Source organism: Pyxicephalus adspersus, chromosome 2 (genome assembly GCF_032062135.1).
Source record: "Pyxicephalus adspersus chromosome 2, UCB_Pads_2.0, whole genome shotgun sequence".
NCBI classification, from domain to species: Eukaryota; Metazoa; Chordata; class Amphibia; order Anura; family Pyxicephalidae; genus Pyxicephalus; species Pyxicephalus adspersus.
Window position 1 is genome coordinate 151609544 of NC_092859.1, and position 27010 is coordinate 151636553.

A 27010-nucleotide genomic window follows, 5' to 3' on the forward strand; every position below is an offset into this window, starting at 1 on the left:
TTTGAAATCAGACAAGTCAGTTTTATTGACCTTCATTCCATAAATACTACTCTGGAATAAAAGGTTAAAATGTTTCAGTGGCATGCAAGGTCAAAAGTAATTTAAGTGCATACTGTTTATACATAATTATAACTCCATACCCTTGTAAATAGAAACTATTCTATTCTGCCCCGTATGTAAGAAATTCTGCATTGTATAATGGTCTAGGCTTCTTTATAGGATGGACAGGGACCTACAGATCAAATTGGTGGTAGGGTCATTCCAGAATAGTCATTAATAATTATAAACCAAATGACTATGATCCCTACCTGCTGACTTTGACTTTGGTAAACCAGAGTTAATGCCAACAAGGCACTGCAAAGAAATGCTCCTTATTGGATGATATAACAAATTGTGGGTTTTGGACACAGAAAATATGTTTACAGAAAAAGAGTGGTGCAGCCAATGTTTCAAGACTTTGTAAAGTTGCCTGTCAAAAGTTAAACTACTGTTTCATAGATTTGCCAGCCTACAGAACCTAATCAGAGGAGATATAAAAAAAGCTATATCTCCACTTCTTGAGTCTACTCACATGGTTGTGCCAATAGGAAGTGCACTGCAAGGCTGGGCATGTCATAGTAATTACCACCCCCTCCCTCCCCTTGAGATTGCAATTCCATGTAATATAATTATTTACATTATGTGCATGTGCAAGATTAGCTGCTAAGATCAATGGCGGAAAAGTTTAGGAAAATGCAAGATACATCAAAGATGGCGATGGCTTTGGAGATAGTGGGTGGGGGGAGGTAGAGGAGACTACAACAGAAATATACAGTTGTAAGTAAACAGAATATCAGTCAATTTCGATATTTAACAGCCATCTATGTACCTAAAAATTGTGGATTTAAGCTTTTTTAAAATTCAGAGCAGCTCGGCTTTATTAGTTTTTGTGCGAATAAAGTAAAAAATGTACAATGGAAAGTCCACTTGTCCAAATAACGTTCATTTCCCTCAGCTTCTGCAGACCTCATTATATTATGAATTAAAGTAAAACAATTTCCCAAATACTTTCAAGACTCCTGCCTGTGCTAAATTCCTTCTTCTCCTATTAGAGAATATATATTTCTCACAAGCGAATGGCTTTTCACAGCATAAAACAATGCTGATTACATTGGGAACATGTCCTAATTACACTTCAACTGGCTTCCCATTCCTAGCTAATGCTCTTGGTGTTATTATGACTATTTCTACACTTAATGTGAGATTAATACCTTCCGAGTTTGTTGAGTAGTAGTATAACATAATTATATCAGCTTTTTACTGTTTTTAAGCTCCTAATAAAGACCAGGTTCTGCATGGTGTTTTTTCAGGGGCAATGTATTGTGACCAACCACCGGCATAATGTACTCACAGCCACAGTTATATGAAAGTTAGTCTTTAGAAAGTCTTTGGTTGTCTTATTTTAATCAAGAATAATAAGAAAAAAACTATAGATAAATATTGCAATGATATCTGAATATATGAATATATATATGAATGGTAAAAATGAATCCAAAAAATATATACAAGCTAGTAAAGCTTAACAGCTCAGTGTTTCACATTTTCTGCCAGGCATTGCTGTAGGACATTAGTCCACCCAACCCTATATAGTCTACAATATGGTGATTTGGGAATACATCATACCCACCTGTTTGGGGTTTAGATATGTATTTGTGTATTCAATTGTATTTACACATTCATTGTTGGAGGGCTAGGAGTCTTGATAATGAATTGTCACTGCCTGCCATTCAAGGGCTTTAGGATGGACAATCTCCCATTAGATATATGAAGAGCTGTTTCCATTGTGGCAGTGATGGATAACACAGTACTAAGGTTAGTTAGATTCTTTTTGGTTTGAGGTCTAGAGTTTTTTGAAGATGGGGGACTATAGAGACCTGAGACATTAACAATAATTTTAATGTCATATATTCTGTCTCTCTGTTCTCTCCCCCTTTTATTGTGGGTGCGTATGTTGTGCTGAAGAATGGAATCATTTATCTTAGACTTTTTGTTGAGTATAGATCCCATCCTACCTAGACCTCTACAGTTCTACAGACCAGGAGGAAGACCAGCAAGGACAAATACAATCTGAAGCGCTGTAGAAATTTGGAGGTGAGGATGCCAAGGGGTGCCACATCCAACATTTTGCTATGGTATCCAGTGACTCATATAACTTTTTTTCTCATATTACTTTTATTACCCTTTATTTATGCCAGTGACCAATGTTCCAAAGGAAAGATTATCCTGTTCCTTTAAAAGCAAAAAAGTGAACTGATAGCTGCTACTCTATTAACCTGGTATCATACTAGTGCGCAAAGTAGTTCACCAGAATACAACAGAGCTCCACATTTCTCTTTAATATGGGTAAAATAAGGCTACTTTTGAGATGCAAAGCTGTTCACTTCTAATAACTTCTGTGAAAACATATATAAATTTACTTATAAGACAGGGCTAGGTTAAAACCCAACTCGGGATCAAGTGATCCCACAAAACTCCTGAAGGCTGCCACCTTGGCTTTACTAGCGTCTGAAGATTTGACAGTGGGCAGCAATGAGTGTTCTGTACCACTTACTGACACCCAAATTCATTCTTTATGCCATGTTAAGTAGCTGCATGGAGATGTCATGGGTAGAAACTACATGTAGCGTCTCTCAAAAGCCAGTGGTTCACCGGTATGAGGAAGGGTTAACCACACCACAACTCTGCCAGTCTCAACGTACCCTAAATATTGCATGTCTTGCAAAAACACACTTGTAAAGTTTTTCTTTAAATTACTGTAGCCAATGAGTGTTAAATAGGAGTAAATGATTATAATATTTCCTATTTCACCAGACAAAGCCAAAATATAATACACAATTAAAACTACTAAGACGACCAATTTAATCATTGGTATCCTCTTGATGTGCAATGGTTGGTCACATTCTTTTACAATCTGCTGCTTTAAAGATATCTGTTTCCAGCACTTACTTTGATGGGGTTAGGATTGAAATAATCATTCATAAGATTGTCTTAGACAAAATAATAAATTGCCTTTCATTTTATTAGAGGAATGCAATAGACTGGAACAGAGTTAAGTATTTGTAACACGTTCAATAATTTTAAATGGCTGCTGCTGGGTTACAGGTCCCCTCTGTGTTATTCCCCATGTAAATGAGACCAGGTGTCGAATCAAGTTTTTATATGCTAAAATATAAGGTGTTATGGGCTGCAGGCAGTTCCTGTCTCCTTTTCCAAGATTCATTTAAGGAGACTGACGTACCACATGCCCTCAGCAACATAGAGATCACAGATGGAAAAGATGAAGCAGAAGAATTCCCTTTTTTTTCCTTTTTGCTGCCGTTTAAATAAAATAACCATTAAGCCTCTGGGATGCTTTTGGTAAATATGTGTTTTTGCATGTCCCCTTTTGGTTAAAAATCAGCCATGAATTAATAAAAAAATGTTACTGCTATGAAGGAAGCATGGTAACATGCTGATGTAAAATGTTCCACTTAATTTTCAAATTATTTCATAACTTTTTTTCAGCCCTTTCAATCAGATTGAGTAAGACTTTCAAGGGCCAGGGTAGCACAGACACAACACTGAGTACAGGAAGCTTGCATACATGTGAGCGGAGGACAAAACCAACCAGGAAGCCAAGCAATTATGGATTAGGGACTCAGATGGGTAACTTTGGAGCTGTTGCATATATAAATACAACAACAGGGTACCAGAGGGCATCTGGATGTAAAAGTTGAATGAGGAATGTGCCAAAGTATCCAAAACATACAAAACTGGACAAATAGCTAAGTGTAAGCTGAGACAAGGAACATAATCAAGGATAAGATGCGTGAAGTTTGCCAGGAAAAAATTGGAAATACCATGGATCAAACAGAAATATAAGTAAAAAAAAACAGTAAAACATTAAATAAGTGGTGTCCACAAAGATTTATGTGCAATTTGCAACAAAAAAGGGCAGAGGATTTCCAGCAGAGGATCAGAATCCAGACTTCATCTCAACGTATTGGCTTTGGTTGTTATATAAATATAAATATATACATAAAAACAATTAGAGGCATCAGTATGAATACTTATATATCTATTCACTGAACAGTAGATTAAGCCAGAGCTCTACAGCAGCCTTTTCTAACCTCTTTACCCCAGTAGAACACTTAAAATAATGTTCGGGTCCAGAGGAACCAAAAAAAAATATTCATTGGATAAATGCTCCTTTTTGATTCAATTCCATCCTTATAGACAGGTGAAAAGCTCATTATGGACATGCCCGTGGTCCTGCCAAATGGTGATAGACCCTGAACTATGCATGTAACCCTCAGATGGAAGGACAGTCAACCACACCTCAAGGAACCCCTGGAGAAACGCTGGGATTCTGTGGTTGAGGATGGGTGCTCTATGTGATAAGGAAAGACACCGTTTTATTACCTGACCACACCTCTAAAGGTATGTGATTGGATTACAAACACAATGCAAAGTGTGTACTTTTGATCTCAGTATTTACCAACATGTCTTAAAGTCTCCTGTAGTCCGATTTCTGTATAAGTTCCTTCAAATACCTTTTTACCAGATCAGAAGGTAAAATCCCTCTAATGCTATAGAAAATGGGCTTCTGGTCCCATATTTAAGATCTGCTCGCCTGCTGGATTTAGCACCCAAGCTTTCTCAACACTAGTTTATTTACGAACTCTAGTCAGCTTAACACCTTAGTAAATATGAATGACATTTCTCATCATACCTTAAAAATAGACTTTGTAGTTTGTGAAGTAGAACTGAAGACTAAAAATACTAATACACTACTTTTGGTCCTTTTATCAAAAATGTTTCTTTGTAAAAAAAAAAAAAGAAAAAAAAACTAGGTCTGACTGACTTCACAAGCTTCTGTTGTACCTGTAATTCTGTTTGATTGATGTTCTTGTGAAGTGAGTGCGACTTCTCAAGCCCGAAGTATAAAATGAAAAAAGTATGCTCTAAAATAGTGATACCTTTTATTAGGATGACTATCGAGGTCTGACATGGGGCTTCTAGGAATTAAACCCTCAAGGCCTCACTTGAGCTACTTCACAAATTTGTTCTCTTTAAAGATTAACTGAAATGGAGAGGCTTTACAGTTTGCAGACTCTTTCTGGCCACACAAAGATAAACTGTAAATGTTAACCATTTATTCTATTTTGCTCAACATTTCAGAGTTCAGACCACCAAGTAGTCCAAGGTATTCTAGATTGTTATATGTTACTCTCTATGCGTGGAAGGATCAGAAAACATGATTGGCGTAATTTGTTTTTTCAAATGATATTTTATAAAATGAGTATTTTAAATATTAATGCAGAATTATAGTTAAAAATAAATAAATAAATAAATTCAATCAGGCATTATTGCAGAATGGAGAGGTAACAAGGACAAAGGACAGACCCTTCTGCAATAAAACTTACCTGCCTGATCGTTATCTACTTTTATTAATGGTTTATTGAAAAGTAAGAATAAAAATACAAATTCGGAAGTAACAATGTTTTTGTTTTAAAACAGAAATACATGAAGTAATTAAAAAAACTAGAAAACAAAAGAAAGAAAAAAAGGAGGGGTGGGGAAGGAGGGAAGAAGAGGAAGCTGGAAGGGAAGGGTCAATCACTATCTTCATTAAAAAAATGTTGAGATGCACATGTGACGATCAGTGTATGATGGTGAGATATGTTGGGTATCCTTATTTTGGATAGGCAACAGTTGGTTAACTCACCTTTCAGCTTCATGTATCTCTTTGAGATTTCATAACTTCTAGCAACTTTCCTATTCCTCCTTCAACAAAGGTGTTTCTCTTATCTGGAGCTCCAATTAAGTCTATTCTAAGGTAATTTATATGAGGAGTACTTGACAATATAATGTGGGCTTACCAGCAGTTCGGTCAAAATAGGAATTTTATCACTAATATTTACCTAGGGCTTTATTAACGAGGGAATCTGACATTCTCTTAAACATTCGTTGGTGGGTATCTTCCAGATTAATGTGTTTCAATTGGCCTGATTTATTAAAGCTCTCCAAGGCTGGAGAGGATACACTTTCATCAGTGAAACTGGGTGATCCAACAAACCTGTAATGGATCTGGTCCAGGATTGAAAACATTTGCTAGCAAATAGTAAATTACTTTGAAGAAATCCATTCCAGGTTTGCTGGATCACCTAGCTTCACTGATACAAGTGTATTCTCTCCAGCCTTGGAGAGCTTTAACTCCCCTAGCGGTATTCCTGAGTGTGACTTGTAGGTTTTACTTGCAAAAAGCGGTAATCCCTAATCACACTCACGGTCGCTAAAAACAATAAAAAACCCCACTTACTTTGTTCCTTTGGCATCCTCCGACATCCTGCTCGTCCCTGCAGGTCCTCGGGCGGCATCCTTCTTCTTCGATCTTCTCCCGGCGACTGCAAAGACGTTCTCTGGGGTTTCCCCGTGACGTCGGTGCATGTGTCGATTCATGCTGGAGGCATGGCGGGGAATTCAAATAATTTTGTATTGGATTCAATACAAAATAACTGTATTGAGTCCAATACAAAAAAAAACTATATAATATATATATATATATATATATATATATATATATATATATAATTTAATTGTATATATATATATAATATATGCTACTGTACAGTTATATTACAGGTTTCACTATTTTCATGTACCCTTTTTTTTAACAGACTTGTGTTTTTTTTATTTAAAGTTTATTATTAAATTTTTTAAATATTGGACATATTTTGGTGAGTTATGCCTAAGAATTATAGGCCTACAATGTAAAATAAAATTCTATGCAAAGCAATGTAACGCTTTTTGCATGAAAATACGGAGAGAATTAGAATACCAGGGGGGTTAATAATTCAGGCCCAATAGTGGCAACTGATTCCCACAAGGGAATTGTTGAAGGAATGTCCGATTCCCTGTTTTATAAATAGAACCCATAGAATGCCCAACAAAAATGTTGCAAAAGAAACCTGCATCTAATTTGATAATTCATTTAGGCAGCAACCACACACAATAAAAAATATCAAGTTTGGGTTTTGCAGTCATCCAGGGATCTCAAAGCAGCCGGGTACTTCTGTACAAGCCATATTACAATGTACCCGTGTAGGATTTGTGCTCTGTATGATGGACTAACTGGTGCTGCATTGCTGGCCTTCTCTGGTAAGCATATCTTCTAGTTCCCGCACATAAAAGAGTGCAGCTGCATTGTAGAGCCCCTACAGAAACGTTCAGAATTGTAATTATCCAAAAGTGATAATGACATTTAATTATCACTTCAAAAATAAAATAAACACAGAGTTGTTTGCCTTGTGTTCTATAAATATGCAGCGTGTGTAAATCATATTCTTCTTTATGTTAAGTTATCCATTAAGTCCAATGGGATGTAAAACACAAGTATTCTACTTATTTAGTACAAGGATATGCTCATTGCACATAAAGGGGGTTTGGGCAGCCTGCAGAGTCACAGCTGCTGAAAAAATGACAGTTCCCAGAATGCTTTGCAATGCAGCAGCTGTCAAGGCCTGGTAGGACTTGTCATACCTGCCTGGGGCACCAATTTGTTCCTTCTAATATAAACAGTAACTTTAAAAAAATAATTGGATCTTGGTTTTTCATAAAATATTATTTATAACCCCAAGCCACTTTCAGAACTTTGCAACCCAAAGCATATTGTGTGGTCACATGAGATATAAACCACAGGGGATGATTTTCTGGCCATGTGTACATTTAAAGGGGGTTCCCTCTTTACCTGTAGATTCATCTAATTAGCTTTTTATAATGAAAAATGAACGGTGAAACATTTTAGAACATTCTGGTTTTCATGTTATCACAAGAACCAAATTTAGGCATAATCAATATAGGTCATAGCATGGAGATAAAAGGTTCGGAGAAGTAGCACACAGTCAACCACTTCCCATGTCACTGATTAATCAATAAAGAAAGGATAAAAATGGCTCTTTTAATATGACTTAGCTTATGACCTTGTCTGACTATGGTGGGAAAGGAGGACATTATAGGACAGGTGGCCCAGGGGGCAGAAGGTATAAATCTGGCCTTGGCTGTCATGATTTATGTCTGAATCTGGTAAATGTAGTAACGTGATTGCCAAGGTTGTAGAATATAAAATTATTCCTAGAATAAATAAAGCAGGAACACATGAAAGAGCAATGTTAAATAAATGATCCATTGTGCTTTATAATATTTATATAAATAAAGGCTAGACCAAAATATGTGAACACTAGAATTACAAATGCCACCCATGTAGGACCCCCTACCTTCTCTCTTTTCCTCTAATCATCACAATTTGCCAATCACGCACATCCACTATCCACCATGACATGCCACATCACCACGCCCTTCTACACAAGTCACTAAAAATTATTGTATTGTGGCAAACACAGAACTACTACAACAAAAGTGACAAAAGCACTTGATTTCCACCAACAATAGTCCATGAGAACTTCATAAAGCCAACATCCATGGAAGATCTGTAACCAAACAACATTCATTTTAAGTAGCCTGTAATATTGGCGTATCCGTTCTTTTGTTCATACCCTTTCTATAAATAATTCCATTTAATTAGGTTAGATTTAGTCATTACCTCTTTATTTGGCAGTACTATGTTTTAGCTGTTGTTGTTTTTTATAATAATGGATACCTGTATTCACTGCAGCAGCCTACCGTAATGTACAAGCCATTGTTTTAGCATTTTATGTACCTTGTACAGAAAGCAAAACCAGTTTGTCATCAGACCAATGAGCTTTCCTATATTCAGAAGACATCGAGATAGAGAGAACATTGTGCTGTATTTACATTCAGTGGTATGAATCTAATACTTTTGACTGCATTGCAGGCCTTTGGTGGCAGCAAAGGCCTTCAGAAAATATGTCATAATGCAAACTGTAATATTCTTTTAGGTACATGAGAACACTATGTTGTGTTAAAAGGAGAACTAATATATTTTTATTTATGCTGTAATGCTTTGTCACATCTTCTGTCAAGCAGCACGGTGGAATCTGATTGAATATCCATCTTCTTTAATTCTTTTTACTAAAACTGCCCCGAACACAAAGGTAAAGGCAATCTGGTGAATATATAATCAAGCAAAACCCTTTTTTTTCTCAGTCTAAAGTCAAAGATAAACTAAGAGTACATGCCCCTCATCTTATACTAAATAAAAATTCCATGCGCCCCTTAAACTGCCTCTGAGTTTCTAAACGGAGGCCCTTTATCCTAAATCACGGCGGCCTCACTATGCCACTTCTCCCCGCCACGTTTTATGATACTTCAGCATATCACTTCCCTTTTTTATATACTGTGCTGTTATAAAGTAATGGTTCTTTCATCTGCATTTTATCTCTAAGTAGTAAATTTTAATAGTTACTTAGGTCTACGGCACTCATGGAACTTTTAGCGCTCTGCGCATCGGATACACCATAAAGATTAATGCCCAAGAATTTACATTGTTATAATGCTTCTCTCACTTTTCACGGCACCCTGAAGTTCCATTTTACATTTGGAAATAAGAAAAATTTGGACTAGTAATGGCAGAATTTTTGCAAGCTATGGGAAAAGAAGGTATATTTATCATAGACATGGTCTAGGCAGTGGCAGAGAATTATGGGACTGCGGCTTTAAAGTACTAGCGCTTTTTTCTATTGCTGGGCTTCTTTCCAGGAGATAAGACTTCTTATATTGTCCTAAAAGTGCAAAAAACCATAGCAAACTATCCAGTGTTAGTTTACTACATTCAAATCAATTTAGGCATATTCAAAGTTCCAAAATTTTCAGATTAGAGAATAGTTAAAGCCCTGTTTTCTTGTTTTGTTTTTTTTTTTTTGTAATCCTATATATGCAACACGAAAAGAAAGAAATCTCTTCAAAATATTAGAAAGAATAGCAACCCAATGCAATTGACCTTGCTGAAATTTCTCTCCTCTACTTATGTTCTAGCTTTAATTAGAAATCTGGAGTTTTATTTCTTTTTCAGTCTTGATTAGGTATGGGGGAAACAACATATTCTTGCAAAATTGATGCGAAAATATGTGTTGCCTAAATTTTGAGAAAATATTGCAAAGCCCCTTAACCTGGGATTGTCATCAAAATTGGCTGGAAGGTCGGAAGGTCTTGTGAGATGTACTAAATGATATTTATAAAAAAAGTTTTGGTAATGAACTTTATACATGTAAATAGAGTATGTAAGCAATAAATACAACTGTAAAACCCCTGCCGATGTTTTAAAATACTTGTAATGCCCTTGTAATTGCCCTTGTTATTTGCCCTTTCCATTTAATTGAAAACTTATCAACCTAATCTTGAAAAATGTCAAAAATTATCCTAACCCAAAAAATTTCCATTTGCAAAAATATTTTCTTTTAAAACAGAAGCACTGTCATGAAAGTCCCCCGATCATGCCTAATCTTGATGACAATGGTTTAAAGACAACTGGAGGAGTGACTTTTTCTATTTCAATCGATACATATGTAACATTAAAAAAACACTTTTAACAGATGATTTCTGGTTGGTTGGTTGGTTTGTGAAGCATTTTGTAGATTATCATGGTTCTTTGCACTGACTTTTTAAGTTAACATGTACAGGGCTGAAAAAAGTTCTGATAGCTGTTACCCAAAAGAGGTCTAGTGGGTATTGCAACTTAGCAAAATGTATGCAATCAGACAAATCTATCATTCATCTAAAAGTCAGAAGCTGCAGACATTCACTTCTTATGAGCATAATTGTTTAAATATTGATAACTGGACATCCATAACATGACACTTTTTTTCAGGATGAAATAGTTCTCCAGTTAGTCTATGGTTTCTCAACAACATGGTCTAAGGCAACGATGATCAAGTTGGTTACTTCAGGGGGTCTCAGGTGCACCTTGACTTGTCTATTGGGCAAAACAATAAATTAATTGTTGCCCAATTGTAATTGAGTTTTATGATTACATTATTAGCTTTGATACCCTCACATATTGCATTATGTTTTGGGGAGCAGAGGCAGATATTTGACATCCTATAGGTATACAAAATATTTTTTTAATAGAGAATAGGAATAGAGAAAGAATTAAATGATATACCAATATGATTGGTATATGATTTTTCTGGTAATGCATTTTTTGCTGTTTATAAAGGTTTAAATATTTACCGTTAAGATAAGATAAAACCTGAGCCTTCTGACTAAATGATATCACATATGTTTAAGTTGTATGTAACAAAGCAAAAGGATAAAATTTAAAGTGAAACTCAGGTTTAGTTTTATTTCAGAAGTTTTTTCCCCCTTTTACACTGTACCACGCAGTGCGGTTTCTGTAAATTGTTTGTTTCATATTGGATGATAACATCAAGTTTACAAAGACAGAAATGAACATGAGAGTGATATTTTCAAATCTCTCAGGCCCTTAAGATATGAGATATCACTACCAAAGATCAAAGATCCAACCAGCTGCCATATTGTAGGATAAGAAAGTAAGTACAATGGTGCAGCTGTGAGAGACATAGATTTTCTATAGAATTGGAATGGGGCAGAATCACAACTTCTGCAGAAAGATCTAGTCTTCAAGGGAAGGGGAAGCTTGCAGGTGACTGAGCATATCATGGCTCATTCCAAACTAATGAACTTCAGGCAGATTTGACATTAATGCAACTTTATAGCTAATAATACCTCCCTAAATGTTTCCATGCAAAAGTACCTAAATTTAACTTGCTATTGGAATGCAGTTTGAAAAAGGAAGAAAACAATCAATTCAAGTGTTCACAAGAATGATAATGATAGGATGAAAAAAGCAACATGGCAGATAGATGAGCTTATCTTTTTACTGACCAAATACAGGCCTTGGGTGGGCCAGGCAGGTCTTTTATTGTAGAAGGGACAGATGATGCCAATTCTGCTATAAAATAAAAACTTTTTAATTTGCACAGACCTGTCCTCCCTCTGGTATGAGTGCCACTAGGGATGAGCGAGAATACCTCTGACAGTCTCGCCAAATTTTCCTTGAACTTCTGATGGGTCCCCAAAATTTCGTCGAACCGGTTTCACAAATCCACAGTCCAGGTTCCCACAGTCCCTGGGCTGTACTTATCAATGATAATCAATGATAATTTCAGCTCAGGGAGTGTGGGACCCTGGATGGTCACAGCTGAACTCATATGACCTCTCAATGGAGATTCAGCTGTGACTGCAGGTTACCACGGTCCAGGTTCCCATGCTCCTTGGGCTGTACTTATCATTGATACAGCCCAGGGAGCATGGGAACCTGGACAGTGGGAACCTGTGGTCACAGGTGATTGGTGGCAGGTGCCTCCAATCACCTGTGACTGCAGGCATACTACTGAACTCATATGACCTAGTCCCGGCAATCAAAGGGTAAGCCGGGATGGGCTGAGTATTTCAGCATTCTAGTTCAGCAGTTTTTTTGACAGATGAAGACAGCAATCAGACAGGTGAGTATGTTTTACTGTAGAAACAACATCACCTGCCCCTTCATGCAAAAAAAACCTGCATGATCCCAGTTTTTTAAATTAGCTTTAAGCCTCAAAATTGCAGCAGAGACAGTTATTGTTATTTTATCTTTTAACAACTTTCATTTTATCTTGTTGTTTTGGCTAGAGTTGTGCAAATGTTGTCCTTCAATGTATAATGTTCTAATCCTGGTTCCTGTCCTTGGATAACTACAAATATGTGACATGCATTGAAGAATTTTAGAAAACAATTGTTTCCACAAACAAAGCTGTTTTACATGTTATGGTGATATTTTAAATTAAAAAAAAATTACAGCTATGGATTTAGAAGGTTCAATTTGATATCTGGCCCCCTTTTTTTTCTTCTTAGGGCTCCCAGGCTGGCATTAGATTTAAAGGAAACAGTCAGTAGCCCAATAAATAACACTGTGCATATTCTGTATAGTAATTCCTATTATTTCATGGCACAGTTTAACCAAAAACAATACCAGTGGCCCACTAAGGTACTTTGTTCTAGCTCTTCTGGGTGCAAGGAATGTTATTTCAATTTGCAGTATTTCACGCTTAGTTTTACTTTCTAGAAACTATGCATGATTTTTACTTACCCTTATCTCTTCTATTCTTATATATCTCTGACATATATAGTTTAATGATTTGTGTGTTCAATTCCTTTTACGTTTATGTTCTTATAGGGATAGAAGTAGATGAAATTGCTATTTTATTTACAGTAGAGTGCAAAAAAAAAACTTTTATGACTCGATAATGCAAAAATGGTTTACATTACCGCAGAGCATATTGAACATAAAAAAGAGGATTCTCCAGTAAATTTCCTTTTTTATTGATTCTTTCTTTTTGAATATAATTTAAACTATTGGTATGGTTAAACATAATACTCATAATATTTGAATATTTGAATATTATTATTAATTTATACTCTGAAGTACTGTGCTGATGGGGGAAGGTTTTAGGTACGTAAGCATATCTGCAATCAATTTTATGCTCAGGCAACTGGTATGATCAATCTCATAATTGGTAATTAATCAAGAAGATCCGCCTCTAATTGATGAATCAGAAGTCACAAAGCACTGCACACCTACTTTTTTTTTTTTAGATTAAGCATCAGAATTATTCAAAAGCCTTGTACACATAACATGACGTGTACTTTTAATCAATATTAACCAACACATTCAATCTATTCACATCCAACTGGAAACCCTAAAATTGCTTATATTTGGTTGGCTGTTCATTTCTGTTCACTTTACATCTTTTTAGAAGGTAAATCATCCTAAGGTGTTCCTTATATCTCTCAACTGATTCTGAGAGACTGTCCCACTTTCAGATCCAAGTCCTTCTGACCCTCTATCCTCCTCCGTTGTTCCTCTTTTTAGGTGTATATACACATCTCTATAAAGCATATTATGTGCAGCAACTATTCTCAATAGAGACAGGCTATCAAGAGAACTTCTTACTCCATGGGCAACGTACAAATTTGCTTTCTCTTTTACCCCCTTATTATTGTGCCAACAAAGGGCCTGATTTAATAAAGCTCCCCAAGACTGGTAAAGATAGACTATATAGGGTGAAACTGGGTGATCCAACAAACCTTGAATTGATATCATAAAATACTTTCCTATTATTTGAAAAGGTTTTCAGCCCTTGACCAAATCCATTCTAAGTTTGCTGGGCCACCCAGGTTTCCCAATGACAATCTTCGCCAGTCTTGGAGAGCTTCAATAAATCAGGCCCACAATACATAATTATACATTTCAGTTTTTATTGCATAATAAAGCTACCCAGCGACATGGTCACTAGTGCTTTTCTGTGCAATGCAAGAGGATCATGGTTGGTAGGAAGGCCCAGTAGGGTGGTTTACATTGTTTCTTTTAATGCTGATCCTTCATGATTGAAAGAACTGAAATATAATAAATGGTAGCAGCTGGCCAGGGACAGTACAGGTGGGTAGGAGTGACCTTTATGAAGCTTGGACATCCTCCAGCAAGGAAATGAGGCAGCTTTTTCCAAACTGCAGCTTCTAATGCATACTTTAATTCGCTCACAGTGTGAAGTGAAATCAGAGTAAGCTACTTTATGCCATGAGAGGCAAGGCAGGAGGGAAGGCTAGAATAGCAGAAAGCAAAATTAAAGTTCCACTTTTGATCAGGCAGAGCATATTGGCAAAAAGTTTTTCTTAGCTGACTGATAGCTCCGGAGAACTGTCAAAAAGTTGCCAAGCTAGATGGTAATCTTAGCTTCCCCTGCTCTTCCCAGGACTAAATGAACTCTGCGTTCCATGCACAGAGAGTTATACTATCCTGGCCCAGCCAATGAAGAAAATGGCACGTCATGGTATGGATTGGGGACAGATGAGTATTTCAGGTTTTATTCTACTTTAACACTCCAGCATCCACCAAACACAGAATAATCAATTTAGAACAAGGTGACTCTTTAGGAAAAAATGGCCTAAAATCTTAGTCTGCTGGAAATCTGCTAGATTTGCTGACAGTATTTTCTGTGTACAATTTCCTGTGACGGGGAGACTACTGGCAGCAGACACAGTGTTTAATAATCATTATGGCTGTACATCTGATAGCCTTCCAACAGCTCCAAATGCATTAGCTATTAATCAATGTGGATTTAGTAAAAAAGAAAAAAAAGAAAAAAAAAGGCCCAGATTGTTGTTCACACGTCTGTCAGAGGTCAAGAGTGATCTATAGCTGGAAATGTAAGTGGTTCTGGTACCTGACATGCAGTAAATGGTTTGATCCTCCAGAGGAAAGGAGGAATGTCGAGAACTGAAATCTGGATGCTGAAGGTATTCCCCTTGAAATGAAGCAACTTTGGTTCTTCCAGAAGCTGTCCACCTTGATGTCGCTCATCGGCAAGCACTTCCTACAGAGCGAAAAAAAAAAAAGAAATCAATAAGAGGATGAACCCACGGAGGTTTTTATAAGGTGGCTGAGTGGCATTTTAAATAATGTCATCCTCCTTGGCAGGCTGTATTAAAATGATCATAAAATGCATTTAAAGACAAAAGAATAATGCTATTAATGTCAGGCCTGGCCACATTTTACTCGGGCTGTCATTTAGCTGTAATGGAATGGCAGCGGAATTCTAATAACAAACATATTACAAATATTTCACAGCCTCTGTGCGATGACTAAATCAAGTGACAAGAGCTTATAATAAAAACAAATGCGGGTCCATTTTTTGTTCTTTGCTGGCTGGAATTGCTCTATGAAGATAAAAACCTCTGAATCTCTATGTATAGGCCCTTCAGAGGTATTCAAGTAGGGAATGGGGCAAAAAGGGATAAATATGGCTTTGTGCAGTTTGCTTCCCTTATCCCTCTTTTTAATTATTCTAAACTCTTCGGTGAACTTCTGATTGGTGGTTTTTAATGGCAGGACTGCTGAAATACACCACCACCCCCAAAGATCTGCAACCACCCTCAAAGATCTGGCTATCAATTGAATTAGTTCAGTGGTGGAAATATTTCCCTGTACAGGCATTCAGTTGCAGTGTAGTTTGCCACCCAAACCACTTCTATAGACATCCAAACTCTTCTGTAAACGTTTGCTACTCTGTGATATGGAGGAAGGGTACCTTGGTAGCCTAGGCATTTGGCATGAAAAAAAGCAAAAAGTGGCCCTGAATGCACAGGGTTGACCATTGGTGGTGGGGTAAATAATGCTTTATAATTTCTAAAAGGGTTGCAATGTCCCCTATTATAACACTGCTTTTTGGCAATATAATAAAGGAAGTACCTCCCCATATTAATAATATTTTATATATGATATATGGCGTATTATGCAGCTTTGGCAGAGTTACAGTCATGCCACTATTACAATCTACTGACTTTAACATGCATACCAGTACACTGGGGGGTATCAGGAATATCTGGAGGAAACCTGTGCAAACACATAGAGAACATACTGTATGAACTTCCTTCAGGTTGTGTCTTGGCCAGGATTCAGACTTGGCACTCTGCAAGGCCCAAGTGCCAGCCATAGAGCCACCATGCCACCCTGAAGAGCACTAGAATAGCCAACTTCAACATCAAAAGAACAGAAATGAGAATGAATCTGCAAACATTTTTCATACATATAGTAAACTCAAAACTTCATATTTTTTTCCAATTTTACTGAAACACCTGCCTGGCTGGAATTCATCTGCATACTGGTCGATAAAAGCACACCTGAACATATCTGCACACAACTGAACTTTGCCAAGTATAGCAGTTACTGTTTACACATTAGCACAGCTGTGAATCCAGTATTGTTTTGGGACTCAAATTAAGGATGTGATAAAGCTTGGATTTTATGTTTTCTTTGAAGGGTACATTGACACCCATCAGTCCATAAGCACAATGGACAACAGAAGAGACATTTCTGCTCATACTTTTTTTGCCAAATATTCTCTTGCTGTGAAATGCATTTTTTGCAGATTCCTATTTTTTTCTATGATCCAAGAGACTATCAGGACAGAGCTACATGGGAAAATGTTACCTTTATAAAAGCATGTGTTATCGTCCATGGTTATATATAGATTTCAGTGCAGCCCAGGGCTGATTCTGCAGCAAGCAGAACAGTCTAGCTGTGAAAAGGGACACAGCACAAGCATAGATCATTCTAGGGAAGAGAGCAATTGCTGCATTTGACACTCTCATTTTATTATAAGAACAAAGGCAGAGGAACTGCTTTGATTTGCCCTTCAGATGATCAACCTGATGAGACTGAAACTTTGTCCTTTTGTCTCCGATTAGAATGAGCACAATTTGAAAGCTGAAAAAAGGATGGGGCTGTCTTTTTTTCTTTTCACAGTCTGTGCTCCCTGCATCGTCTCTGATTATCCTTCTGCACAGTTCATAAGGACATCTACGTATATGTTCTGATCAAGAAGTACTCAATCTTGTTCTGTTTTAATCAGCATTTTCTCCTTACAGGATACAGGTAACATCTATATCCTGGGAGAACATATAATGATTAACATCAGTTTATAGCCTTTCTATGGCCTATTCCAGGATTTCCGAACTGTTGATGACTGACAAGCCACAAGTATAGCCCATAGCTGCTAAAAAATACAATGTAGGTGATTATATTCTGCTCTATATGTACCATTACCGACCAGGGTAAGGTTAATAAAAAAATAAATAAACTTCTAAATACATTTTTCTATATTTAGAAAAAATAGATTATAACCCTTATGTGCCCCCATTAGGGAAGAAGAAAACTTTGGATACCCTTATTAGAGAAGAAGGAACCCTTATGTTCCCTTATTAAAAAATAAGGAACCCTTTTGTGCCCTTGTTAGAGAAGATGGAAACCTATGTGCTCTTATTAGTGCAAAGGGAACCCTTTTGTGCCCTTATTAGAGAAAATGGAACCCTTAAGTGCCCCTTTTAGAGAAGAAGGAACCAGTATTTGCCCTTTTTTATGGAAGAAGGAACCCTTAGGTGCCCCTGTTAGAGAAAAAAAGAACCCATATTTGCCCTTTTGAGGGAGGAAGGAACTCTTATGTGTCCTTATTAGAGAAAACGGAACTCCTACGTGCCCTTAATTCGGAAGAAGGAATGTTATTATGTGCCCTTAAAAACAAAGGAAGAACAATTTTGTGCCCTTATTGGAGAAAATGGAACTATTATATGCCCCTAGTAGAGAAGATGGAACCCCAATGTGCATTAATTACCCTTTAGGGAAAAAGGAATTTATATGTGCCCTTATTAGTGAAGGAGAAGCCACTTCTTGCCCTTATGTGCACCTTGACTTATGTATTGATACCTAAATATGGGCTATTCCACATTTTCCTAGTTCCCATTTCACCTAGTGATCAGTATGAGTTTCCATAGTGGCTGATAAAGGGATCCTATTAGGCAGGAGGATGGAAAGATATACATTCACCTTTTCAAATCATGCTGGTACTGGTAGATGGACCTTAATGTGTGTATACTTTGTAATGTGCAAATTTTTTAGGTCAGCAAACAAACAAATAAGTAATTCCAATTTGCAAACTCAACATTAAATAAGGAAATTAATCACATATGGGCAGATTAAGTAATCGTATATTTGTGTGTACTCTGGACTGGGTGGTACTTGAAAAAGTCTTACCTGAAATGCACATGGGGTGTTGTCCATGCAGTAAACTCTCAGGTTGTAGTCTAGGGAGTTGCAGGACATACATCCAAACACCGCCACTTTAAGCTCCTTCACTGCACAGTCTGTGAGTGGTTCCCCCACCAAAGCATATGTACCAAAACTGTCCATTAATATATGGCAAGCAAAAGGGTCCAAAAGGCAATAAAATGAAGTGGTTTCATCATCTGTACACATCACTTCCTGGAAAGAAATAACATTTTAATAGGGAAATCACTTCCTGGAGAGAAATAACATTTTAATAGGGAAATTGACCACAAATGTAGACTATCCCTTCAACAAAAGTTTTATAAATATTATTATGCTACAGGTATAATAATGCAAGCAAGTAACCTACATGGCCAGTTAGGGTGATAGGTTCAGATATCATGCAGTCTAGCATGTATCAGACTTGCATTCTATAAGCTACAAAAGGCTCTCTGTAATATCTTTAAACAATGGGCCTAACTTACTAAGCTGCATACCCACATGCAATTATAATAGTTGGAAAGGATCTTTCATGATCCTTTTCAAGGACTAAGCACTGCACGATGTATGAACAAGTACTATACATACAGCGCCATTCTGCTCTATGGAGAGGGGAGGGAGAAAACGACGGAGCGGCACCATGCTGCGCACTCTCCCCCTTCACTTGCATTAGGATCATTGCATTAGGATGTCATCCATCATCTGTGGATCCACCAGGACGGTCGTTCAGATGATGGACGACGGGCGCTGTACACACCCCAGATTCTTGTCCGATATCAGCCATGAGACGATTATCGGGCGAGCACCATTGGACGTGTATGTAGCTTTAGCAAAAGAAATATCAAGAAATAGTTCACATAGTGAATAAGGTGGAGCTCTGTTGACTTCGGCCATCCAATTATATACAAGCAAAAGTGAGTTTTTACCACCTTCACCAAGCTAAGTCAATACTTATAGATCACTTGCCTCCCATTTTCCCTGTTGGTTTCTTCTCTTCAGTCGGACGTTCCAGTCACAGCTGACTTCAGCGCAGTGTGGGATGGTTAAGGCCACAGGAGTAGAGAAGGTCAAATCAAGTGGTCCACAGGTGACCTCAGGTCCGAGGAGAACCTCTGATCCTTCCAGCTGCAAGCTTTCAGCAAAAGATCAGAGTTATTTAATGAACTACAATTCTTATCAAATCCATCACAGAATCACTTTTTATGTATCACTGAACTCCATAGTACATCATAAAATCATTAGGATAAACATACCAACTGAGTGAAAAGCTGTGGATGTGTTATCACTGATGGGGAATGGTCAAGCCTTCAAGAATATTTTGATTGCATGATATATGCATTCAGTGTAATTAGACCGATGTATTGTAAAGCGGCACAACCCTGACTTCTGACTATATTTGATGTAAAACGAAATGAGTATTCAGTTGAAAATTTTGCATTATATAGTTTTCATCTGATATTGGTATTCTGATCGGCATGGCTTTTTGTCAACAGCCATGCCTATACACTGATATATTGTATAGCATGTACCCCTATTGAATCCCTGTACAGTACACCTTGTTCGCTTGGGTTTCTAATTTGACCCCATTTTAAATAGAATTTTCCTGTACAAGATAATTTATCAGATCACCGCTCTATCCCAAATGGCCATATGGATCTGTGCTAACATACTCTCATCAATCACATTCTAGGTTGCTATTGTACTGTCAAAAAAAGTAAGTATGATCTTTTTGTGCTAAATGTTAGACCAGTCATTCTTAACCAGTGGTTCCTAGGAACTCTAGGGTTCCTGTAGTTGTTAGAGGTTCATTTAAGGAAACTAAAGCTCCACATTTAAGATATTCACAATCAGGCAAGTCATTATTGCAAAAAGGGGTAGCTGATGTCCCTTCTGCAACAACCTGATTGCTCTAGGTATTTGGCAAAAAGCCGAGCTGTCCATGTGCAGTGTCAGCTTTATTTGCCAGGATATCTGGCATTCCAGGGTTTCTCTGCACATGCTGGGAAAGAATGGAGTTACAAGATGGCTAAAGATTGTCTACAGGAAAAGACAAAAAAGCTCTGCGAGGGAACGGGGACACATGAGCACTCTATAATGAGCTGATTTATGTCCTATCTGATGGTTCCTCCAGAGTTCTGGGTTCAATGCTATTTGCCGGAGCCAGCTGGATAACACCAGTGATTTTTTAGTCTGGAAGGGTGTCACTTTAACTGTAAAGAAAATTTGGACACTGTAAAAAACATTATTTACTGATAAATACTGAAATGTAAGCATTCTCCCCGTTTTATCAATGGTTTTCTGAAATTCAAAATATATTTCATGTTCCACTGGGGTAAAAGGTTGGGAAAGGCCATGTTAGACAGTAAAGAGTGTACAGGTATTTATAGTTCTAGTGCTTTTACCAGTGCTCCTTTTAAACTACAATCCCTCTTTTCTATTCATTGTACAGCCATGTACTGTACTTACATTTTAGGAAATAGTGGTATAAAGATAAAGTATATACCAGGAAAGAAGCATTTGGGATGAATCAGCCTGCCTTAGAGACCAATGGACTTAATTAATTGGCATAGTGCACAGAACATTTGTGTAAGTACAAAAAGGATGTTCTGTTCTGCAAGTCTTTCAAAGATTTCTAGACCATAAAATATGATCTTGAAATAGATTCCAGACACATAGTATGCATAGCATAAATACACAAAGACAGCACAAAGGATTGTGTAATGCACTATATCTATGCTTTTAGGCAGATGCAGAGAGTATTGCTCTAGGGCTTAACATCTTAAAAGTGTTGAGCATTTAAATGTGAAGACACAAAAGTGGTGTTTGGGGATTGTTTGGTCTCTTGTGTTCTGTCCTGTTTAATGGAGGTATACTTCTTCACCTTTCCAATTGGTAAAAGCTTGTAATTTAAAGACAGGTGCTAAAAACCCATTAGGTCCCATTCAAGATACATGAAAATATGAGGATAGTCCCAGGGGACTATTAATGGAGACAAGGAGGAGAGAATGAAGGTCAGGAATGTGGAAGACAGAGAAGGAGAGACAGAGAGTTAGTGAAGTATGGAGGACATGAGGACATAGGGTGATGAATCTCAGCTGGTAAAAAATTAAAGATATAGTACAAAAGGGGGAACTCCACAGACAGAAAGATTGATGACTGCGAATAGGTTTGTGAACCCATACAAGCATAGGAAATATCATGTTAATGGGGTTGTCTCATTACTGATACAACTGCATTTGTTGCCCTTTGTAAGAAAATTCTGAACATCTGGTTAGCTGGTCTTTGGTCTCTCAGTCAGTATACAAAGAATACAATTTGCTCACGACACTGTAGAATATTATTGAGAATTATTTATCACTAAACCTAGCAATGTATTGTCAGAAGAACATATACAGCATTGCAGCACTATAATTTATTAAAGCACATCTGGTCTTATGTAATATTGCTTTATGATTTATTTAGGATTATCTTAATATGCCACCTTATTCTATGGTATAGAGAATTGTCAATGGTCATAGGATTTTCATAGCTTGGTCGCACTAATTATAGTTGATTGTGATGGGTTACTATACATATTGCCATGCCAGTCATTGTGCTAGAAGAGTAGTGAAGAATGCATTTTAGGAAAACATGTAGGAAAAAAGAGCCCCGAACTGATTTTATTATCCTTACTTGCCATTAGGTAATGTCTTGTGTTCATAGTTGTTGTGCAGATGTAAAGATGTTACAAAACCTTTTCTACTCTAGAATTAGCTCACTGAATGCTACAATGTCATTTCTTTTTAAAAACATATCTGTTATAATTTTAGATTCTCAAAGCTATGTTTAAGCCCCATCACATAACCCTCCATACTTTATCCAAGCACCCAACATGTTCAGATTTTAACACATTTATTTACCTTCATTTTTTCCACCACCAAACCCAACCTTTGATCTTTAAAGTGACCACTAACACCTACACCAACAAAAAGAAGGAGAACATGGGAATCACTGGGGTCACTGTCTCCACACGCCAATAACATATAACAACATACAATGAGTAATTGTGGGACTTTTAAGGGTACAGAACTCGTATTTAAGGCAAAGCCCGTCAATAAAAGCAACAAACAGCTTATCTTAATACACTAAATTTGGTCAAGGTTTGTAGCCTTGAAAGTCCTACAACTATTTTTTGTATCCTGGTACAAAAAAATGATGTATACCACTTGATACTTGATGGTATCTATGACCATGTTTTATTACAGTGACAATGACCATGTCACTGACCTCGATGGTGGCCCCAGGCGTATGTTCTCAGGCCGTTTGCTTTCCTTTGTCATCACATACCTTATTTTAGGCTCAGTAATATAATTACTGAGTCTATGTGCTTCTGTATTTAGTGCAGGCAGACTGTGGATTATGGAAGAGATTGGCCAAGTGCTGTGCATAGCCTCTTAATAACATTACAAAACCATACCTGTCATTACTCTCGAAGAAACTATAAACCCTGGTGTAAGCAATGATCTTGCTTCTAGGAGGCATCATGTATATGCCATGATTGGAGGATGTTAGTCTAGAGCAGAGGTAGGAAAACTCCAGCCTTTAGGCCGGACCCAGCCTAGCCAGTATTCCAGTCAGGCCTAACACCCCCCTAGAAATTTATTGTTGGATCTGGTCTAATTGAATTGTCGCATTATTGCAAGTTCCCACAATATCATCGAGTTCCTACACAGTAACCCCAATTACTATGCCTAAAAAGCGGAAGCAACTCGCAGCTACCAGTCTCCGGAAGGTTGACCTCGAACGTTGTGTTTTTCTTAACCCCGAATGGACTGACAAACTATTCTTTGACCAACGCAACAACAAAGCCCTGTGTTTAGTGTGCAATTATAGCAACAGCACTTTCAAGCGGTCGAAACTCAAGGTTTCATTTCGATGCCAAGCATGCGCACATGTACAGAGACTACACCGCGGATCAGCGGAAGACTGAGGCCATTGGAAAAAACCTATCCTTGGACACCTTGTTTCTTCTGGCCTAAAGTGCCTTCTTGACCCACTGAAATGGCCTAGTAGTCCTAAAAGTTTGCCAAGCCCTGGTCTAGAGAAATGGGTGTTCCAAGGGTGATGGCCCACATGTGATTCTGAGCCACCATGATGGAAAAGGTTAAATTGGGACAGTCAAACTGAGGAGGAAATGGCTGGATCAATCTTTCTCAACATTTTCACATAGGAGAACCCTTGAAATAACATATAAGCCTTCAGGTAACCCCTGCTATAATCCCTTTATCCACATTTCATAGCCTGTTGGTCAATGGAAAAATGCCTATTACACTGATGTCCATTGGGAAGAATGTCACCCTTACAGATATTACAGACAACTTTTAAATGGACCCGAGAAGCACTTGTACAAGGAACCCCCTAGCAACCTCGGGAGGAACCCTGGTTGAAAAACATTTGTCTAGTGTGCTGGATGTCCTCCGGCCAGGATTTTAGGTGGGCTCTGTTTAACTCATTGTAGCTTCTATTGTACAAAATAAGAAGCTCCCAGTGTGCAGGTAATTTAAGTCCAGGAGATGATCTTGTAAAAGAAGATTTAAAAATACATATAATAGGAAAATGCTTCTTTTTTCATTCATTTCATTTGACTGAAAGAACTTTTTTTGTCAGTCTTTTCACCGTTGTGTTCGCCTTGAATTGTAGATATTTCACTCAAACTCAATGTGATTTTCTGTCTGCTTTGCTACAGATATGTCTTTCAGTTGCTGGATATTAAAAATAATCTTTTCTCTCCAGGCTAACAGCAGCTGGGGGTGTAATTCATTTAATCTATAAACCAGAAGTCGATAAAATAAATAGAAATAAAAAAGTGTTCTTATTTTAGACAGCTTTTTAAAAAATAAGGGATGTATTGTGTCCTTATCTTGGCTTTGTCGGAACTAGTCCAGATGGAAACAGTTTGAAGACCTGTCTTAATTTAATAAAAAGAAGAATGGGAATGAGGGGACAGGCTTTGCTAGGCTGATAAGGTGTCTGAATCAAGATGCTTCATTTTATAGATATGTGGCTGATTCTTGCTAAAAATCTGATAATTTTTTTGCTTTTAAAGTAGAAGTTCCAGTTTTAACATGATCAGGCAGGTCATTATTGCAGAAGGAAACTGGTAACCCTTCTGCAATAATCCCTCCTACCTGCCTGGCAAAGAGCTGCATAGTTTAATGGTCAGTCAGGTTGTGAAAAAAACATCCAGTTCAACCACTAGAGAAATAAACATATCCCAGATGTAAAACCCTATAGACATAGTTGATCCAATGGAAAGCCAAAAAAACATTGGTTCAATTTGCTTCAACAGGGAAAAAAAGTTCCTTCTTGGATCCATGAAGCAATCAGATGTTCCCTAGATCAACAGTTTCTGTTATCTTTACTTCAAATCTTTAATCCCCAGTTATATTTTGAACTTCTAGAAATCATCCAGCTTTTTCTTAAAGCAATCTATAGAGCTTGCTATAATTACTTTCTTAGGAAACTGATTTTCACAGCTCTTACTGTAAAGAATCCTTTCTACATCCAGAGATTACATTTCTTTTCCTCCAAAAAGTCCCCCCTTGTCCTTTGTAATGATCTTAAAGTGAATATTCAGGAAGAAAGGTCTGTTTATGGAGAGCTTAGGTTTCCGGAATACCCGGCATTCCCAGCTTTCTCTGTGCATGCTGGGAATGAATAAACTCTGTCATGCCTGCACGGTAGTTGCATCCCAGCCTGGACAATCAAGATAGCCAAAGATGGGAAAAGCAAAGAAAGAAGGAGATGGCCGTGGCCTGCAAGAGAACACAGACAGGTGAATGATGTGGGGTTTAGGGATGAGCAAGAATGCCTCAGGCATTCTCACGAAAATTTCCTTGAACTTCTTTGAAATTGAACTTTCCTTAAATTTTGGCGAACCGATTTTGTGAAACCATCGGAAAAGGAAATTAAAACAGGAGGTTTCCCAGAGCTGCATTAAGCCCTGGGAATCCTCCTGTTTGCAATCCCCAGAGCACTAGAGCTTAATTAACCTCTAGTTCCTGGGGATCACAGAAGATTGCCCTGGAGATCCTCCTGTTCGCGCATTCCCCGGGCACTAGAGCTTAATTAACCTCTAGTATCCTGAAGCCACAGCTGCAATCATTGAGAAGATGCGCGGCAAAGGAGAACCTCCTGACATTGTAATATAAGTATCTCTTACAAATGATACATTTGTTACAGATACAGATGTAACAATTGTAAGAGATACTTATATTATAATGTCAGGAAGTTCTCCTATACTGGGCATCTTCTCAATGATTGCAGCTGTGGCTGCATTCATTAAGAAAAGTGTGCGATCCCCGGGGCACTAAAGGTTAAATAACCTCTAGTGCCCAGGGATCGCAGAGGATTTCCAGGGCTGCATCACGCCTCTGTTCAGCGAGAGCTCAACTTCTCAGCGAATCAGAAGGCCGGTCTCGCTTAGATTTTTGGTAAGCGGGAAAGGCCCGATTCGCCATGAGATCGAACCTAATATTCTTGCTCGCTCATCCTTAGTGGGGTTTAGTTCTGCAACATCCAAATACAAAAGCTGTCCAAGAGACTTCATATCAGGTTTATTACACATACAGTTGCCATCTGGCTGGTCTGTTACTGCTGTGGCCATTAAAATTTGAATAATGTCATTAATACATAGAAGACCATGATGCTGGTATTTAAGAACTTAGCTGATTTTTACATCTAATCCAATCCCTTATCCGCTAAAATAATCAAAATGCACAGGCATCAGAAATGAATCAAATGGCACATATATCCAATTCAGCAAATCTGAAAGAGAACCCACATGGCATGCTATCCCTACCCCAGATCTGAGAATCATCCATTTATACAGAACTACAAATGATTTCACTGCCATTAAATAAGCCGCTCACATCTTACATCAGCAGTAGTCAGGTGGTAATGACAGCTGTTTTCTAAGTTGAAACGGAAACATTTGTCACTGGAACTACCACAATGCTCCTCGTCTGTTTGACCTAGTAGAGATTTTGCCTTGTGAATTTCCCTTTCAGGAAGACACAGGGCTGATTGCTGCATTTCTGTCTGTGTTGAATTGTGAAGCTGTGATCAGTTTGTCCCATGTGGCTTTCCTGGCAAATTGTAGAATGCTGTTAACAGGAGACGTTACCTCTCTTACACATTGTAATGGGATTTATCAAAAGATCTACAGCACAATAATGTCTTCTATTTCTGACTGACAATGTGAACTTTTAGCAAAAAAGCCAACTGACGTGCAATGAACCATACAAGTGCAATAAATGTCACCTTGCTGTATGCCTCTAAATATATTTTTACACTGTATATATATATATTATATATGTCCATGGTGGTTTGAAAGTTAGAGTGCCAGTGGAGCTTCTACTTGGGCTGTGTGTTGGC

At 37.7% G+C, this 27010-nt stretch overlaps 1 protein-coding gene across 3 annotated transcripts in view; it reads right to left on the reverse strand.

Moving 5' to 3' along the window:
- The window catches only part of UNC5D (unc-5 netrin receptor D), a 467881-nt gene that overhangs the window by 38297 nt on the left and 402574 nt on the right, over positions 1-27010 (reverse strand). For all 3 annotated transcript variants that reach the window (XM_072402778.1, XM_072402777.1, XM_072402780.1), the window contains 3 exons: positions 19562-19727; positions 18584-18811; positions 15219-15368 (listed from right to left, as the gene is read on the reverse strand). In XM_072402778.1, coding sequence (XP_072258879.1) covers positions 15219-15368; positions 18584-18811; positions 19562-19727 — 544 coding nt within the window. The remainder of the gene's footprint in view (positions 1-15218; positions 15369-18583; positions 18812-19561; positions 19728-27010) is intronic.